This window comes from Podarcis raffonei, chromosome 1 (genome assembly GCF_027172205.1).
Source record: "Podarcis raffonei isolate rPodRaf1 chromosome 1, rPodRaf1.pri, whole genome shotgun sequence".
Lineage (NCBI taxonomy): Eukaryota > Metazoa > Chordata > Lepidosauria > Squamata > Lacertidae > Podarcis > Podarcis raffonei.
The window spans coordinates 79327195-79347249 of record NC_070602.1 but is presented as its reverse complement, the minus strand read 5'-3'; the positions used below and the strand labels follow the sequence as shown (position 1 = coordinate 79347249).

Here is a 20055-nt window from a genome sequence, read left to right as displayed (position 1 = left end):
GAAATTGGCAAGGATGAGTGAAAATCATTTGGCCTATATTTAACTTACTGAACTGCTAGGAAGAGTCTGTGTGGTATAGTAGGAATTATAGGTTCAGATCTCTGAATGCAAGTTTATAATTTAGAGGAAACTCCTAAGTCTAATGGTCCAAGCTAGATAGAATCAAGCTGCTGATACCATGATAGATGATGCTCTGAGGCATTTCCCAAAGGAGATTATTATCTACATAAGGTCCACTTGACAAATTTTGACAGTCATTATTGCATTCTGTGCAAGGCCTTGTTACTATTTTAAAAGAACCTGAAAAAGTAAAAAATTGAAAAGGTGGAATGAAGAACAGGTTATCTTATCAAAAGAAACATGTGGAATTGATGTAAATTCTAGACGTACTCCTTTTTAGCTTTCCTGTGTCACAATTTAATTACACCTTTTTGTAAATATGATCACACTTATGTATTTAATGATAATTGAGATTTTCTTGCTGCATGAGGCTAAAGATGGAGAAGACAACAGACTGGAAAGGAGAATTCTGTTTGTCACCAGCAGCAATGAAAAAGCTGCTTTTTTCTTTTAGGAAACAAGGTTGAAGAAATGTGAACATGTGCACATATACTTATCATAAATCTCTAAACAAAATTTAAATCAAATACAGATAATCAAACTATCATTTTAACAGAATAGACAACCACTAATTAACTTTATTAGAAAAAAGCAAACCCACCTTCCCCATGTTGTAGGCCTATAAGCTTATTTGTATTCTAAAGTTATGCTGCTTCAATTTTCTAATCCTGCTTCGTTTATCAGCTTCCAGGTACCTCTTCAAATCATCGTTATTTTGTAGATCAAGCTCTCGCAGAGACTGGTTTGTTTTGAGAGCTGCCAAAAAGGCTTCCCAACATGCCTCTGTCAGTCCACATGAATCCAACCTAGATAAAAGTTCATAAGGAAATGGTTGCTGTAAATGAAAACCTCCAAGGTCAAAATCTATTGCAAATAACTCTCAGAAGGACAGTTGTCCTAGATGACTTTGCATTCTTCTAACTGAAGTTTTGACTGATTTGCTTCTATTGTAAGGAAGCTTCTCATAAGCTATTGGCCTATTGTTTTTAGTCCACCTTTGCTATCTAAATGTGAGACCCTCCCCCCAAAATGTCTGCAAAGATATCCAAGATGATCGCTCTTCCCACTGTAATGGTTTCCTTGAAACTAGTCACTTAAAAATCAAGTGTTAAAAACAAATGAACATAAAATGCAATAACAGGATCAGTTAAGGAATAACAATAAAAATACATGTTAAAATCCTTTAAGAAAATGGTTCCGAGTTCTTGAGGGCTTCATATACTTACAATCTGCCCCAGTAATAAAGTAGCAGCCAGTGCAGCTCTCCAAACAGAAATGTAATATGATGACAGGGTGTCAATCTTGTTAGTGCAGAATGCAGTAGTAGTAGTAATTTTATTATTTATACCCTGCCCATCTGGCTGGGTTGCCCCAGCCATCCTGGGAGGCTGCCAACACATATAAAAGCATAATAGCATGATTGCTAACTGCAGTTTGATGAAAAATGTTGATCCAGAAGTACACCAGATTATATCTGCTCATTTATGGAGAGTGCAGCTTTGTCTAAGGCAATTGGTCTACGTTTTCAGACACAAACCAGGTATGGCCAGGATCTGCATTGTTCTCCTGATACTATGGGCAAATAGAGCTGGGTGCTTTAGCATACTGATGGCACCATGCCCCAAATCTCCTAAAATCTGTTGGAAGCAATTCTTATCCAAACTCTGTGTACAGCTGATAATTAGTATCTTATTCCCAATGTAGTTATGAACCACTTTGTCAAAGGTTCCCATCACTGTTCAATTTGCTTTTAACATCCCTATGATATTTCAAATACTTTGAAAGAAGTACCTTAGCGAAACTATTTTGCAGTTTGGATGTTGAAGGCCTTCGCATAAGAGCTGCACGCCAGCCTCTCCCATTTCTTCATTATGGCCTAGAGACAGCTCTAGCAGGGACTGGTTTTTACAGAGAACAGAAGCAAGATTCACACAGCAAGCAGCAGTGAGATTGCAACCAAGCAAGCTGTTCAAAGAGATGAAAAATCCATTACAAAGTTATTTACATGGAAGTAGCTTTAACAGGCTTTAAGTCCAGCGGCAGAATATTTTTACAATATCTGCCTTTGCAGGGTCTATAACTTATTGCAACGAAAATAAAGTGAGTCCTGTAGAAGAAAGGTCACTTTATGTACTCATTGAGGACAGCCCCCACCCAAGATTTAAGACTTTGCATCCATTTCCCAATCTGACTAGTTTGGCTGACATTCCCTATCAGTGGTGGCTTATGATGGAAATGTCTCTGCTTGCAAGATGTGCACCTTTCCCTGGTTTTGCCACAGTCATGATTACGCTAGGCTACCTGATTAAATGGTCCCATGTTGACAGAACTACTACTGCACCTTCTCAACTAGCCTGTTAGGAAGAAGAGATATAGCAGAATCTTGCCCCCAATGTGCTGTCTCTTTGTTATAAAGCAATATGGCATTTATGCCATCTGCAAAGCGAGTCTGCTTAGAAATTTGAGCCTGCTTATGGGGTGTATTGTCTCTGACAATTATTCATTTTATTTCTATACCACTTTATATTTGAAAGAAAACAATCTGGTTTGCAACACATTAAAACATTAGATAAAGCATTATTGGAGAAAGTCAAATATAAAGTATACATTCAAAGCAACATAATTAACAGGATACTAAAATATTACCTAAAGATGTCAAAATAAAGCATTACAAAGGTCAACAACGGGATGCATATTTAACGTAACAACCAACCAAAAAAAATTCTTAAACATTTCAAAAGAAAACATAACTAAAGGAAGTCAAATACAAAATGCACATTTAAAACAGCATAATTAACAAGAGAATGAAATCTCAAGCATTGAACATACCTGTTGCTGCCAATCCTGCAAGGGCAGGTGGTGGCTGTAGAAGCTCAGGCTTGCTGACTTGGGTCTGCACTAAGAGACAGCCAAGATAGTCTCTATATGGTTCTGCTGTATTATGTCGTAGGAATGCCAGATCAAGTGCCTGGAGGTCCTAGTCTTTGACAAAAACTCAAATGATGTGTGATTTTCTCCATTACAGCTATATTCCAGAGTGAGCAGTACCAAGTGTCCAGTGTAAGAGTTGGGCTGTTTTCTATTGAGCTGCAATTACTATTTCATGCTGCCATCGTATAGAAGACCAATTCTTTTGACAATACATTTACAGTGTATCATCAAAAATCTTCAGTAGCATTAATTTCAGGCAACAAACAATAATTTATTTAGTAATATTTGCTATTTTTGTCAAAATTGAGTTGGGGCAATGTGTACTGTGCTTAGGAGAAAATCTATACCGAGCCAGGCAATTCAGATGATGCTAAGTTTTTTTTAAAAAAGCCAGTGGGGGGCTGTGGCCTCCAGAAGCTGTTGGACTACAATTCCCACATCCCTAGGCATTGGCCATGCTAGCCAGTGCTGATGGGAGCTGAAGCCCAACAGTACATGGAGAGCCACAATTTGCCTATGATTGCAATAAGCCATTGGTCACTTACCTGAGTACCTGCAGTTGGCAGTCTGGATGCACCAACATTTGGCAGAGCTCTATTAGTCCAGCATCCCCTATATTGTTAAAGTCCAAATAAAGCATTCTCAGGTTCTGGTTTTTAGGAACAATAGAGGCTAATTTCTCACATGACTTGGGGCTGAGGTTACAGCAACGTAATCTGAAAGGTTTAAGTGTTCAAGAGGAATTAATGATGACAATGTATTCAGTAAGTTGACTGTGTTTCAAAAGTAGGTCACATTTTTTAAAAAAAACCAAAGTAGAAGTCCCATTATCTTTGGCATTTTCCTTATCTGTAGTGCTTTGTTTCCTTTGTCCTCAGAAAGTGCATTAGAGATGGGCTGACTAGCACAGTGAACAATATTCTAGATGTGGTTGCTATGCCAAATACTTAGATAATAGTATACATATTTACTAATGTGTTTTAATTTATTTCTTATTCCAACCACTGAGTTTGCCATCACATTGACTATCCACTTACCCTCCAGTGACTCAGAAATATAGATCAGTGGCATGGAGATTTGCAGTGTCAGGACTCGGGGCAGAGCATCACAGACTACAACTATGTCTTCCAACCAGGCTGGGTATCCTTTGGCACAAGAAGGCCATTTTGGATAGCAACCCTGGCAAGTGTAACCCAGGTTCTGCCCTTACGATTTTGATAAAAGGCACCTATGAGTACTCGCCTCAGTGTCTGCAGTTTGCAGTTGGGATGCTTGAGTGCTTGACAGAGTTTGATCACTCCCACTTCTCCTAGGTCGCTTTGCTGTAAGTTGAATTCTCTGATGTGTTGATTCATGGTGAGGACAGAGGTAAGAATCTCAAAGGAAACAGCTCTGAGATTACATCGCTTAAAACTGAGGAAGAAATAGGGAGTCAGTCTTCCCTTTCCCAACTCTTTGCAACTTCTTTGGGATAAGCTTTTAGACTGTAGGAGCCAAAGAGAAGAAACACCATGGTGCATCTGCAGCAGCGCAACCAGATGCCTTCATCTGCTGCAACAAAGCACGTCTCTTCTGCATTGGTCTCTACCGCCACAGCAGGCACTGCAACCATCCAACAGCTTGACCTCACCCCCAAAAGTACACTCCTCCATTGTCTCCCTAGACAGATGGGTGCCAACAGGAAGTGAATCATACTAAGGCCCACGCCTATACTTTTGACTTTTAACTAGATTGACATGGATTGGCAGTCCCTGATAACAGACTTCTCCTTTTTAAAATCAGCTTTGGAAATGCAATCTACTCACTTCAGTAGTGACTTTAACTATTCATGTGATCATCAACAGAATCTCCTTGCACATCAAGGGAAAAGGCCAGGCTGCATAGCCCTATCTATTAGCCAGAGATGGGGCATCTGCAGGGAGCTGGCTTTCCCCCTCCCTCCTCAAAAGACTCTTCTACTCCAACTTCCCACTGCCTTCATATAACCAGAATGTCACACCTTCCAGTCCTCTAGATTTGACTTGCTGCACATTTGTCCAAAAAGTTGGCTGCTGCTATCTCCAAACAATAAAAAGGCCTTTACAATGGATGCTACTTTAAATAACCTAAAGCTGCAAACCTAAGAAAAACTATTCCTATCCAAGGTAACAGTTGCCTACAGCAACCCTAGACTTCTATATGGTCTCATATATATTATTTTTAAAATTGCATTTATTTCCTGCCTTAATGGTGTTAAATAGAGAGCCATGTACACCACCTTCAGTGCCTCCCTCCACTCTCAAACTCTGTCCGTTGAAGATGAAGGGCTGAAGGGACATTCCAGTTGCATTTAGCAGAACATACTGAAAGGCCTTCCTGGGGGTGGGAACCCTAGTAATACAAGCTTCCAGATCCTGAGGAGGCTTCCAGCTGAACAGGCTTAGAATCTCCATACAGTCATGTGGAGAGATGCTGGGGTGGGCGTAGTGTGTACAGCCCTCCCAATCCCTATCTGGTTTGTGTTCTTGGGCATTTGGCTGAACCCCCGACAGGGCTGAGGGCATCTGGGCCCTGGGCATGCCAACGGAAAGCTGCGTGAGATGAACTAAGGCAGAGGTGCACAGGACATGAAAGAACAAAAGTATCATTGCCAGCTACATACCAGATCTCTCTTACATTACACCTTGGATCCTTCAGTCCTTCAAATAGGAGAGGCAGGTTTTCATCCACTCTTCCATTAAAATATAAGCTAAACAAAATAGAAAACTGTGTGTTGGATATGCTATGCAATTGGATCATACAGCTGCAGCAGACAACATTGCATCATGACCTGTGAAGTTGTAGGGCCTGACAAGATGTCTCGGGAAGTGTGCTGTCTCCCCGGGGCTAAGATCCAAGATGTAACTGAACGACTGCAAGGAATCATAAAACCCACTGACAAATACCCCTTCCTCTTGGTTCATGTGGGAACCAATGACACTGCAAGCAATAGCCTCCAGAAGATCAAAAGAGACTACGAGGCTCTGGGCAGGAAATTGAAGCAATTAAATGCACAAATTGTCATCTCATCTGTCCTCCCAGTTGAACGACGTGGCCCAGGGAGAGAGGGAAAAATAGTGGAAGTGAACAGCTGGCTTCGCAAATGGTGTAAACAGGAACGGTTTGGATTCTTAGATCACGGACTGCAGTTTCTTGAAGATGGACTTCTGGCAAGCGATGGGCTGCACCTCACAACGGTTGGGAGGAATGTTTTTGCCAAAAATCTCAGAAACCTCATCAGGAGGGCTTTAAACTGACTAATGTGAGGGAGGGAGACAGTGCTCCTGAAGGTAGGAGTCTATCAATTGATGAAGATGATCATCCAAATGTCATAGACCAAATGGAGCAAACAGCACGCAGACCTAGTGGTGGGAGGAAAAAATCCTTAAATAAGAGACACGGGGGAATGATTAATGGACTTCAATGTCTGTACACTAATGCGCAAAGCACGGGAAATAAACAAGATGAGCTTGAGCTCTTGGTACAGCAAACTAAATATGACATAATTGGCATCACTGAAACCTGGTGGGATAAGTCCCACGATTGGAATGTAATAATGGAGGGATACAATCTATTTCAGAGAAACAGACCAGACAAGAAAGGAGGAGGAGTGGCGTTATATGTCAGGGATGTGTATACCTCTGAAGAGATCCAAGATTTAGAACCTCAAAGCCAAAGTGAGAGCATTTGGGTCAAAATTAAGGGAGAGAAGAATAACAGTGACCTCATTGTGGGAGTTTACTATAGATCCCCAAGCCAAACGGAGGACATAGATGATGCCTTCCTGGAACAGATGGCCAAGCATGCAAAAGGAAGGGAGATAGTAGTAATGGGGGACTTCAATTACCCGGATATTTGTTGGATGTCAAACTCAGCCAAGAGCATAAGGTCAAACAGATTCCTCACTGGCCTTGCAGACAAATTCATTGTCCAGAAAGTGGGAGAAGCAACAAGAGGAACAGCCATTTTAGATCTGGTCCTAACCAATGTTGATGACCTGGTTAGTGGGGTAGAAGTGGAAGGATCATTAGGCGCGAGTGATCATGCTCTTCTGAAGTTTACTATACAGCGGAAAGGAGCAGCCAAGCATACTAGGACTCAATTTCTTGACTTTAAGAAAGCCGACTTCATAAAACTTAGGGAAATGCTGGGTGAGATCCCATGGACAGTAATACTAAAAGGAAAGGGAGTTCATGATGGCTGGGAGTTTGTTAAGAAGGAGATAGTAAAAGCACAACTTCAGGCAATACCAATGAGACGGAAACATGGAAGGTGCCTAAAGAAGCCAGGGTGGCTATCTAAATAACTTTTAACTGAGTTAAGATTAAAAAAGGATGTGTACAAAAAATGGAAAAGGGGGGAAACCACCAAAGAGGAATTCAAACAAATAGCCAGCACGTGTAGACACAAAGTCAGAAAAACTAAAGCACAGAATGAACTCAGGCTTACTAGAGAGGTTAAAAGCAACAAAAAAGGCTTTTATGGGTATGTTCGTAGCAAAAGGAAGAACAAAGAAACAGTGGGGTCACTCAGAGGAGAAGATGGTGAAATGCAAACAGGGGACACAGAAAGGGCTGAACTCCTCAATGCCTTCTTTGCCTCAGTCTTCTCCGATAAAGAAAACAATGCCCGACCTGAAGAATTTGGAGCAAATGATTCAGCAGAGGAAACACAGTCCAGAATAACTAAGGAGATAGTACAAGAATACTTGGCTAGTTTAGATGTATTCAAGTCTCCAGGGCCAGATGAACTGCATCCAAGAGTATTAAAAGAACTGGCAGATGTGATCTCAGAACCACTGGCAGTCATCTTTGAGAATTCCTGGAGAACAGGCGAAGTCCCGGCAGACTGGAGGAGGGCAAATGTTGTCCCTATTTTCAAAAAGGGGAAAAGAGAGGACCCAAATAATTACCGCCCAGTCAGTCTGACATCAATACCAGGGAAGATTCTGGAGCAGATCATTAAGCAAACAGTCTGTGAGCACCTAGAAAGGAATGCTGTGATCACCAATAGTCAGCATAGATTTCTGAAAAATAAGTCATGTCAGACTAACCTGATCTCATTTTTTGACAGAATTACAAGCCTGGTAGATGAAGGGAACGCAGTGGATGTAGCCTACCTTGATTTCAGCAAGGCATTTGACAAGGTGCCCCATGATATTCTTGTAAAGAAGCTGGTAAAATGCAGTCTTGACTATGCTACCACTCAGTGGATTTGTAACTGGCTGACTGACCGAACCCAAAGGGTGCTCATCAATGGTTCCTCTTCATCCTGGAGAAGAGTGACTACTGGGGTGCCACAGGGTTCTGTCTTGGGCCCGGTCTTATTCAACATCTTTATCAACGACTTGGATGATGGACTCAAGGGCATCCTGATCAAATTTGCAGATGACACCAAACTGGGAGGGGTGGCTAACACCCCAGAGGACAGGATCACACTTCAAAACGACCTTGACAGATTAGAGAACTGGGCCAAAACAAACAAGATGAATTTTAACAGGGAGAAATGTAAAGTATTGCACTTGGGCAAAAAAAATGAGAGGCACAAATACAAGATGGGTGACACCTGGCTTGAGAGCAGTACATGTGAAAAGGATCTAGGAGTCTTGGTCGACCACAAACTTGACATGAGCCAATAGTGTGACGCGGCAGCTAAAAAAGCCAATGCAATTCTGGGCTGCATCAATAGGAGTATAGCATCTAGATCAAGGGAAGTAATAGTGCCACTGTATTCTGCTCTGGTCAGACCTCACCTGGAGTACTGTGTCCAGTTCTGGGCACCACAGTTCAAGAAGGACACTGACAAACTGGAACGTGTCCAGAGGAGGGCAACCAAAATGGTCAAAGGCCTGGAAACGATGCCTTATGAGGAACGGCTAAGGGAGCTGGGCATGTTTAGCCTGGAGAAGAGGAGGTTAAGGGGTGATATGATAGCCATGTTCAAATATATAAAAGGATGTCACATAGAAGAGGGAGAAAGGTTGTTTTCTGCTGCTCCAGAGAAGCGGACACGGAGCAATGGATCCAAACTACAAGAAAGAAGATTCCACCTAAACATTAGGAAGAACATCCTGACAGTAAGAGCTGTTCGACAGTGGAATTTGCTGCCAAGGAGTGTGGTGGAGTCTCCTTCTTTGGAGGTCTTTAAGCAGAGGCTTGACAACCATGTCAGGAGTGCTCTGATGGTGTTTCCTGCTTGGCAGGGGGTTGGACTCGATGGTCCTTGTGGTCTCTTCCAACTCTATGATTCTATGATTCTAGGGTGTGTTTTACACAACCCCTCCAGGGCACGGAGCAAGATTGTTGATCAAGAGCTATTTTTAGCCCTCAAGGATAAATGTTGACTGTGCTCAGTCTGGGTGAAATCACTTCTGAAAGAGGTTGGCATTGTCGTAAGCAACAGAAAGGCACATTTTAGAATATGAAAAGTCAAATTCACATTGAGCGAAACTTTCCCTTGATAACCAAAACTAGGACTCATTCATGAAGTATGCACCAGCAAAGCTGGGTTTGCCACCAAGTATATGCTCAAAAGGGAGAGATGGCCATGAATGAACATGTACAATATAAATGTTTGCAAACACCTGTTTGTTGCATTCAGTTTGAGCTTTAGCAACTAAAATTTTATGTGCCCTGGCTTAACAAAATGGGGTCTTTGGAAAAATCTGTGCCCTAGATTCACTGCTACCCATGCTCTAGTTCCCTTGAACATACCTACATACAACATAGAATCTTAAATCTGGAACATTATTTGGCTTTCAGAGAATTACACCTTTTCTTAATTGTTTTTTTTTTCAAACACAGATATATTTAATCATTTTATAGACCACTTGGTATACAAAACAAAACCCAACCAATTGTAAGATACAGAATATAAATAAAATTAAAATACATATTGTCAATAAAAACCCAGAATCAAAATTCTAACACAAAACACTCAGCACAGCAATCTAAAAATGAACACTCAAGAAATTCCTGAAAAAACACATTTGTTTTAGACGCCTCTTAAAAACGCATCTCAGTTGATGCCTCTGAGATTGCACAGGGGAGTATATGCAACTGTGGGGAAAACATGACATGACAACCTCGTCTCAAGTTGTTCAGGGCTATATTTGTTTATAACAGAACCTTGAACATGGCTTAGCACCTAAAAGGAAGCTAGTGCAGTTCCTCTGACACAGGTGTTATGTGTGTATAGATAGATACCCCACTCAGTACCCTAACCACTGCCTTCTGCACTAGTTGCAGCCTTAAAACCAAGCCCAAAGGTACCCCCATATAAAGCACATTATAGTAATCTAACTATGAGGTTGCCATTGCATGGGCCATAGTGGTCATAATATCCCAGGAAAGGGCATCATTAAATGGACCAAAGTTTTGGTTTGCACTTTAGCTAAAAACAAAAAACCAAAAACCCTTAACTGATCTGAACAGTGTCTTCTGATGGGTTCACATACCTTGACAAAAAAAGTAGATATCCAAGATGGAAGGACTGTTCTTTACGACAGTGTCTCAGGCAAAATGAAAGAACCAGAGAGTTGAATGCGTTCCCTAGGCAGTTATCGTACAGCTTAATCTCAGGAATACAATCCATTGCTCTTCCCACAAACTCTTCTTCTTGAATTTCATATAAGCAACAGAATATCTCAGATTGCTTTTGACAGCTCTTTGATGCCACCTCAGCTTCGATCCACTCCAAAAGCACTTGTTTTGTTTCTGAACAAATTTTGCAGCCTAAACTTTTCTCTATGGTTTTCTTCCTTTTCTCATTTAAAAGACCAAACAGAAAGCGGACTGTCAACACTAAGTACTCATTTCCACCTTCTCCAAAATCTTTTAGCAACTTTCTCACGTCGTCATAACAGCTATCTGATTTGTCGGCCATTTCTGGTATTTCCTCTAGCACGTAGGACAAGGCTGCAAAAAACTCTTGGAAACTTAAGTGGATGAAGCTGTAGGCAGATTGGCAATCAATATCTTGCTGGAAAAGTTTCTTGTGAAGGAAGAGTGACCGGATGTCAGCCTCCTTTAAGCCATGTTTTTGGAGGTCATCATCCTCAAAGAGTATTTTCCTTGTCAAGACTCCTTCTCTGGCTAAGAGACAAAGGTTTTGGAAATGTTTCTGTTTACCTCTTTCCAACACTGGACTGTGATCTCTGAGTAAGCTAGTTAAATAAAACATGTATACACAAGTAGTTGTTTTTGAAGTCTGCACGAGATCTTCTCCTCTATCCATCTGTTGCTTCAACACAGTGCAGATGATCCAACACACAATGGGGACAAAGCACATGGTGAAGAGCATCTCATTTGCTTTCACAACCCCAAAAGCTTGTACCGCTTGCCTCTCATTCCCAAAATACTTGTGGAAATACTCTTCCCTGTCCTTCTCAGAAAACCCCAGGATCTCTATGTAGCGGGGATACTTCAGACACTTCTGCAGTTGCTCCAGAGCAATTGGCCTTGTAGTGATGATTAAATATGATTTGGGAAGAATGCTTTTCCTGACTAAACTTCTCAGTACAACTTTCACCGGCTTCTTTTGACTAGGATCGAAACACAGATGTTCCTATTGGATTCTAAGGAAAATTTCAGTTCATCAAGACCGTCGATTATGAACAGGAGCCTCTCTGGGTTTGCAAAAATATCTTCCAGGGGAGCATTTCTCTCAGGACAGTTCCAAAAGATTAAATCAATCAGACTCTGCTGCTCAGTCATCAAGTTAATTTCTCTGCAGTTTATGTAGAATGCATAATCAAACTTGCCTTGGTAGAGTTTGCCAACTGCCCAGTCCAACATAATCTTCCTCGCGGTCATTGTTTTTCCAATCCCAGCAGGTCCTTGGAGCACGACAGTTCTAGGGTTCACTCTGTTATCGTCGGGATCAAATAAAGCTGCAATACTACCTGGACTGGCTTGCTTGCCCATCATATTGGCATGTTTCCTTCCTGTGGACATAATTTCATGCTGTTTCTCTTCCAGCAGGCAATGTTTCTGAATGATCAAGAGTTGGGTGTATCTTCTGTTTAGGTTCACCCATTGACCAAGGAGGGCATTTTTGTCTTGAATTACTTGATATTCTTCCCATACATATTCCCTGTATTTAATCCTGTAATCTAATAACAAGAAAGAAAGCAGTGGGGGAGAGTACATGAAACAATGCAAACGAAACGTTTAATGATATAGTTCCCAGGAGCAGACTTTTGATCTTGGTTTGGGCTTCCCGCAAATGGACTCCCCCCCCCCCCCGCAGACACAGACATCCACAGAGGTAAAATGCTCCATTTGGATGAAGTGGTTTGAATTAAAACAATTTCAAAGAGCTTCCCTGATAATCACTGATCAGCTACTCAGGAATGTCAGCAACTCAGGAATATTAAGTTCTTGATTATTCATCTGTGCCTGTCCCACACCTGGCATCACATATGATTTCAGGTGTGGGGCAGGTAGAAAACAAATTGGGACCCTACTGAGGCCCGTGGATGCTGGGCTAGATACTGGACTCAGATCCAAGACGCTTGAGTGCTCAAGCCCTAACAAAGGAATTGCCAACATATTACCTTCCTGATGCTGTTGCCAGCACAGTTAATTGTCAGGGATGATGGGAATTGTGATCCATCATCTGGAGGGCTACAGATTCTCCACTCCAACCCCAATACCTTACTGTGGCTGGAGTCTCTGTACAGGGCTAGAAGGTGGGGTTAGCTGCCTTGTTTACCTGGATTGCAGTGGCAGGCAGGCAAGTCCTGAGAGGCTGCATGTAGGTGTGGCAAGGGTGTGACCCATTATTGAAATGGACTGCTGGACTAGGTGGGCTTTTGCTTTGGTTCAGAGAAGGCCTGCCCTGCCCTTATATTTCTATGGTCTGCTTGTACACAGGGAGGAAGGCCTCAGCACTCTACCCTCCATATGCAAACAGGACTCTAGATCATTTCCATAGAAAGGAGTGCTGCTGCCCTTTATATATATATTGTGCAAGACCATGTTCACCACTTTAATGGAATAGCAACCACTCAGATCCAACATCCAAAATCATGTGCATTCAGCAGCTCTCTCAAAATACTTTCAAGTGAATCAGATTTGCTAAGGTGTTAAACCCAAACTTCTAAGGCTTTGATAAGAGGAATGACCTGCTGTGGGTTTTATGTACCTTTTGGTGATATCTCCAGTGCTTTCTGACCGGACACCAAACCTGAAAGGAGAATTGAAATTGTTCTTAGAATACCTGTTTAGTTTAGTGTAATCTGACACATGTATATTATTCACAGAGGGACACCTGGTGGCCCAAAGAAGGATTATCTCAAAATGCATTGGGCTTGAAATAAATCTTTCTTCAGGCATCTGGAGTTTCTTCCTTTCTCTGCCCCCCAGCTTAGGCTAAAAGACAATGTATTCCCCAAAGCTATCTGGTAAATGTAATAGTTGAGTCCAACTGAGATTCTCACATACAAAATCAATGTTGCAACCATTGCAGTGGTGTGCTGTAGTAGATAATTCTGAGCAAGTTTGCCAGACTCAGTACAGTAAGTGTAAACTCTTTGTACATAATCATTTCATAACTCTTTTCTAGAAGACACTTGCACTCTGGCAGAAGTGGTAAGTAGAGCTAGTTGGATCACCTGTGTTAAGCACAGCTTGCTCATGGAGATGCATGGAGGGAAATGAGTTGCAGGTTTTCTCAGAGTCCCTTACCTTTCTCTTTCTCTTTTCTGAGTTTAGCAGCAGACTCTTTCTGATTAATATCCGAGAGCACTTGTATGGTTACATCTATTGCGTCATCTCCACCATAACACTTGAGCAGGAGATTCTTGGTGTCTACCCTGTCCACGTTCTCTAGCCGACTTCGGGGAATTATGAAACGCTTTCCTTCGAGGTCTGAATAGGAGAGCTTGTCTTTAAACCTTTTGAAGTCTTCCTGAGAAAGGTCATCGAGCACAAGTAAGAGCAGGTCACTGATTCGGCTGCTTTTGTTTCCCATCGTTAAGCATCAAAGAACTAAACTGAAATATAAAGAAGCAAAGTACAAATTTAATTACATAATTTAAAAGGGAAATTTAAAATAAACATGGTGGATGCGATTAGTTGCCTACAGAAAGGAAAATAAATGGCTGCATATCCAGTGCTACACTCTCAGACTGGGGAAACTCACTCTATACTAATGTGTGCATGTATACTTGTCTATGTGTGCACTGTCTCTGTTAGTTTTGAGACATCAGAGTTATTTTTTGGAATGTTTATTTTAATATGAATCAGTTTATAAAATGCAGTGCTCACAAACTGCTCCAAAATTGCATACCTATGCCTTGAACGCTGCTACTACTACAACTAATGAGGATTATGGTGTTTGAAAATGCGTTAAACACTGCAAGGAAGTGAAAGGGGCTACTATGAAGGCTCTACCCAACTCTTGACACAATGTAGTTTTAAAAAATGTTTAAAAATAGGATAGAAACAGGAAATTTAAAGGAAGATGTTTTAACTAAGAACATCAGCAGGACAGTGATGCAAGAAAAACTGCTTACAGTCTTCAAGCAGTAGCGGTAGTTGTGGCCACCAGAGAGCCAGGGTGCTGAGGATCAGCTGCACAGCTGGCTGACGTCAGTAATGGCCTTAGAGGTTTCAGTTCACATCACGAGTCAATGGTGATCACTCCTCGTGGCCCTCCATGGGCTGCGAGGAGGTTCAGGCAGGGGAAAACCAGGATTTATGAGGTATAAGCCCTGCTGGCAATGTTCCCCAGTGCGGTCTGGGGAGTTTACTGCATCCCACTGTAAGCCCATTTCTGCCAACTTGAAAGGCAGAGCAGGTGTGACCTGGCAGTGTGTCCCTGCCATGGACGAACCTCCGTCTTCGGCATGGCTTGTGGTTGGTTCCTCTATAATTAGGACAACTGGCATTAATCAAGAGGCGCTCCTGGCCCACCAATTTCAATCCTAATTCAGTGTCTTTCTTTACTGCATTTATACTTCCCACCCCCCTCCTCACTCCCCAGTGGCCTCCAACCTGCTGCACACGAGTCCGCAACGCAGAGACAAAACGAGACAAGCAACAACCCCCTGCTGAAAGCAAAGTATAATTAAACAATGGAAACATAAAAATAAAGAGCCATGACTGTTAAGTATATGAAACATAATGAGAACATTGTAGAACACTGTAGGGCGGCTCATAACTCAATGGGAAAGTGAGCTAGGTACTATAAACAACATTAAGATGACTGATGTGCTCAGTGCCTACTTTCACCATATCTGAGCTGTGCCCTCACTCACTCAAGATGGGGCATCTGACAGTGGTATTTTCAGGGCAGCACAGAGGTCCAGGGCCTGTTTAAAAGTGTGGCACTTACTATAACAGCTACAGTGGTACCTCAGGTTACAGACGCTTCAGGTTACAGACGCTTCAGGTTACAGACTCCGCTAACCCAGAAATAGTACCTCAGGTTAAGAATTTTGCTTCAGGATGAGAACAGAAATCGTGCGACGGCAGCAGGAAACTGCCCCTCTGGCCAGTTTCATGACCAATTGTCTAGGGCAGCGGTTCCCAATTGCGTAACCCACCCAAGGGGTCTGTGGCACCATCCACATAGCAAAAACTACCATAGAGTTATCAAAATTTTCAAAAGGGGTCCATGGCTTGGCTTTTGAAAAATGGGGGGGGCACAGTACTTAGCTAATTGGGAACCACTGGTCTAAGGCACAGTCATTTCTGATATCTAGAAATGTTATATCTTTGTCATTACTGGAACTCACACCTACCCAGTCTGTGTGGGAGTAACTGAAGTCACTACAGCCAGTGCTCCCCCCCAAAAAAAATGTTTAGGGGTACTCTTATTTTCCTACTCGTGTTGAAATACTGCCCCTCAATGAGGCCAAACTTAGATTCACAAAATGTTTAGGGGTATGCATACCCCTGCGTACCCCCAGAAAAAGCACTGCCTACAGCACTTCCTCCTTTAGATGCCTTCCTAATTTCATTCTCCATCTCACAATCACCCTGGGGATTTTGGACAGGCAGACAATAGTACACTCCCAGTCCTAAATTACTCTTGTGGCCTGATGTCAACACCCACAAGGATTCCATGGGGAAATCTGTCCCTTTTGGGATTTCTAACATGGTGGATTCTATGTTGTCTTTGACCTACAGTGTGAAACCACTCCCAGTATGCTCTTTCACCGCGGTCCCTCCTGTGGAGTTTGTCTTTAGAGAGATAACCATGACCCACTGGTTCTCTTCCTTCCACAAAGTTGCCATTATGCCTACTATATCTGTGTTCTTTACTTTTCCAGAAACTGTCTCACCTAGACAAAAACTAATGACAATGTGAGGCAATAGAATATTTATTGATACTTAACTCTAATACTTAACCTTGAACATCTGTAAATCTAAATCTATAGGCATTTATCAGTGTTCAGTCCTATTCAGGATATTTCGCCAAAGTAGCTGTTCCATTTAAAAACAAAACAACAGCAAAACTTTTCACCAGAGTTAGGACTTCATATGCAAAGCCCCATTGAAATATATGGGAATTAAGTTATAGGTACAGCTCATTCTTAAGGCGCTTGTGAAGAAGTTTCCAAATAGCAAACTTCATAGATCACAGTTGGCCTTTCATCAACACTATGATTAAAACCGGCAAATACTGGAAGATAATAAAGAAAATTATGTACTTACCATTAGTTAGCAAGGATAATGCTGTAAGAAATCTGGCTATGCCTTGGATTCACTTGGATCCACTTTCTGAGCATTCAGAGGAGATTCCTACCTTAGACCCCCTGAAGAGGAACTAGGAAACATTTACATCATACTTGATTGTTGCAAAACTGTCAAACCCAAATCTTTCCTGTTTTCTGAACTGCCCTAAATGCTGTCTGACTGATATAAAAGGGAATGTGTGTCTTGTTTAGTGTTGTTCCAGTGTGTGCTCAGTTTCAGTAAAAAGAAAATACTTCTCTATTCTGTGAATTTTACTTCTTCGACTTAGCAATTGCTTAATGGAGTGTGTTCCCACGGTGCCTGTTGTCTCCTCAATTATTACTCTTTTGGCTTCTGAAAGTTCCAGGAACCTGGGGTCCTTTGTGGGCATGCACACAGATGCATGTGTTTTGTCTGTGAAATTGCACAGCAATACATCTTACCAAAGCGAACCTTTCAAAAATGTCCCATAAAGAACCAAATGTTCATTAAAAAACAATAATTCTTTATTTATTTACCACTTTTGCGTAAAAAAGAAGTTTCAAGAGCCACTAAATTCTTCCAGCTCTGTTCTTTTCTGGCCATGTTGCTGTTAATTGATTCACCGTTTACATCATTAGCCAAGTCCTGCTGCTTCTGCCCGGAGAGCTTTCCTAGGCAAAAAAGAAGCCGGGGGGGGGGGGGCGCTAAAGAAACGGGGAGATTCTTTTTTCCACTCTCCATGTGTCCAGCACAGGGATCCCCCCCATCAAATAGTCCATGGATTCGGGAAATCCAAATTAATTGGGCAGAAACTTCAGGCTTCCACCTGGATGCTCTGTTTACAACATGTAAAACATACACACACAAAATGCATCAAATCCACTTTAGACTGCCATGTGTGTACACCCTAAGAGGAAAAGAACAGCATAAAACCACATGCTACTCAAGTGTGTACCCAGAGAACTGTATTCTGCGGGTGGGTGGTGGTTGTTTTAATGTGTGTAGTGACATTTTGCTGGGTGGCACCTGTGCTTCTATTTGCTAGTCACCTAAGCACAACCCGGGACGCGGGTGGTGCTGTGGGTTAAACCACAGAGCCTAGAGCTTGCTGATCAGAAGGTCGGCGGTTTGAATCCCTGTGACGGGGTGAGCTCCCGTTGCTCCGTCCCTGCTCCTGCCAACCTAGCAGTTCGAAAGCACGTCAAAGTGCAAGTAGATAAATAGGTACTGCTCTGGCGGGAAGGTAAACGGCGTTTCCATGCGCTGCTCTGGTTTGCCAGAAGCGGCTTAGTCATGCTGGCCACATGACCCGGAAGCTGTACGCCGGCTCCCTTGGCCAATAAAGCAAGATGAGCGCCGCAACCCCAGAGTCGTCCACGACTGAAACTAATAGTCAGGGGTCCCTTTACCTTTAAGCACAACCAAGCCATCTTGTTTCTAACAGCTCAAATGATAATAATAATAATATAATAATAATAATTTATTATTTATACCCCGCCCATCTGGCTGAGTTTCCCCAGCCACTCTGGGCGGCTCCCAATCAGTGTTAAAAACAGTACAGCGTTACATATTAAAAACTTCCCTGAACAGGGCTGCCTTAAGATGTCTTCTGAATGACAGGTAATTATTTATCTCTTTGACATCTGATGGGAGGGCGTTCCACAGGGCGGGCGCCACTACCGAGAAGGCCCTCTGTCTGGTTCCCTGTAGCCTCACTTCTCGCAATGAGGGAACCGCCAGAAGGCCCTCGGCGCTGGATCTCAGTGTCCGGGCTGAACGATGGGGGTGGAGACGCTCCTTCAGGTATACAGGACCGAGGCCGTTTAGGGCTTTAAAGGTCAGCACCAACACTTTGAATCGTGCTCGGAAATGTACTGGGAGCCAATGCAGATCTCTCAGAACCAGTGTTATGATGTTGCGCAAAACAGCTGTATTAAAACTCGAACTCAAATTGGTCCTTGTTGGGCTACAAGGCAGGAAAGGGCGAAGGAAAACAGTGCGTTTCCAAAGCCCTCTCCCCAAATTGCTGCCTGCCTCTTGCCTTTACTGCTTATGTTCTTCTCCAAACAGCCCTCTGGCTCTCCATGTGTGGAGGTCTGGATTTCAGCTCCTCCACACACATGGGAGGTTGATGGCAAACCCAAGGCAAGGCAGCGTCCTGGGTTAGTCACTGATGACCCCTTTTCCTCTCCTAAATAACAGCAAAGAAAGAGATTTCTAGAAAATGGGCAGAGGGGACCTCTCAGGTTTCATACATTTCATTCAGAGGAATAGTACAGCCCCTCAACAGGATTTCCTTCTTCCATTCAGTCATGCCTGCAGTTTTGCCTGAAATCAGAGGAATATTGCAAGCCTTGTAGAATGCATGCCAGTTATTTTCAGCCCAGAACAGTAGGTTCCCTTCTGGAACCTTATCAGCAAAAGTAAAGCTGCCCCACACATTTTTACTGAAAGCTCTGAGTCTGAGGTCCCTGCTTGGGGGCACCAATGAAGGCCTTTGTGGGTGCCCAGGCATCCATGAGCACAGCATTGGGTGACTCCTGTCAGTTCATTTGAGGCCAGTTCATATATTTACTCAGCTCATCAGTTCTCTTTGCTTGGGGGAAGAGTGGGTTGGGTAAGTACATGAACCAGACCATAAAATCTTTTCTGCATACTTCCTAATTCTCAGGTGGATACCGTTGCATAATAGGGGGAGAGGTTTACTCCATTGTTCATTTCAGTAGATTTCCCTGTCAATATTTATTAAAATAAGAAGATAAATGTTGCAGAAAGTGATTGAACTAAGACTGTTTACGATTTGGCGGGAAGTCAAAACCAAATGTTAAAAGGGCAGGTCATTTTGCTGCCAACACCGTCACTAAGTGCTAAGCTCTTATACCGTTAGGAATTAGCACTGAACAAGTGCCAATAAATTATTTGTTTAAAGTCATCTTAGTTTCCCTTTAATGGTGGGCAGTGGTCCACTAGAACAGTATTAATAATTTCATAATTACTGAAAACATGAGTTATTGGTTAGAAATGAACTGGTCAAATTCCTATTAAGAACAATGTAACCTTTCAAATGAAGAAATTTGAGTTTGACAGAGCTAGAAATGTCAATTTATAACCCCAAAGGGTTATTTCTAGATTCGCTTAACCTAACAATAGTAATAATGTTTCTGGCTAGTAACTGTCAGTACTTTAACAACTTAGCCTAATTTTTTAATAACAGCTGTGATTATTGTACCCTGGAATGCTCACCATTTTGGCTGATTCAAAAGTGACTGCTGGAGTCTGTCCCTGGGTCATTCTTTTAATGGATAAACCCACAATTAAA

The 20055-nt window shown here is 42.3% G+C and overlaps 1 protein-coding gene across 1 annotated transcript; it reads right to left on the bottom strand.

Annotated features, from left to right (window-relative positions):
- Window positions 1-385: 385 nt before the first annotated feature.
- Window positions 386-17361, bottom strand: LOC128410602 (NACHT, LRR and PYD domains-containing protein 3-like). The gene is given in 11 exon segments (XM_053382489.1): window positions 386-926; window positions 1912-2085; window positions 3597-3767; window positions 4089-4098; window positions 4184-4464; window positions 5693-5779; window positions 10526-11630; window positions 11633-12181; window positions 13216-13257; window positions 13758-14065; window positions 16734-17361. Coding segments are annotated over 10 exon segments (2892 nt in total). The 5' UTR covers window positions 14044-14065; window positions 16734-17361; the 3' UTR covers window positions 386-739.
- Between the last annotated feature and the right edge of the window lie 2694 nt (window positions 17362-20055).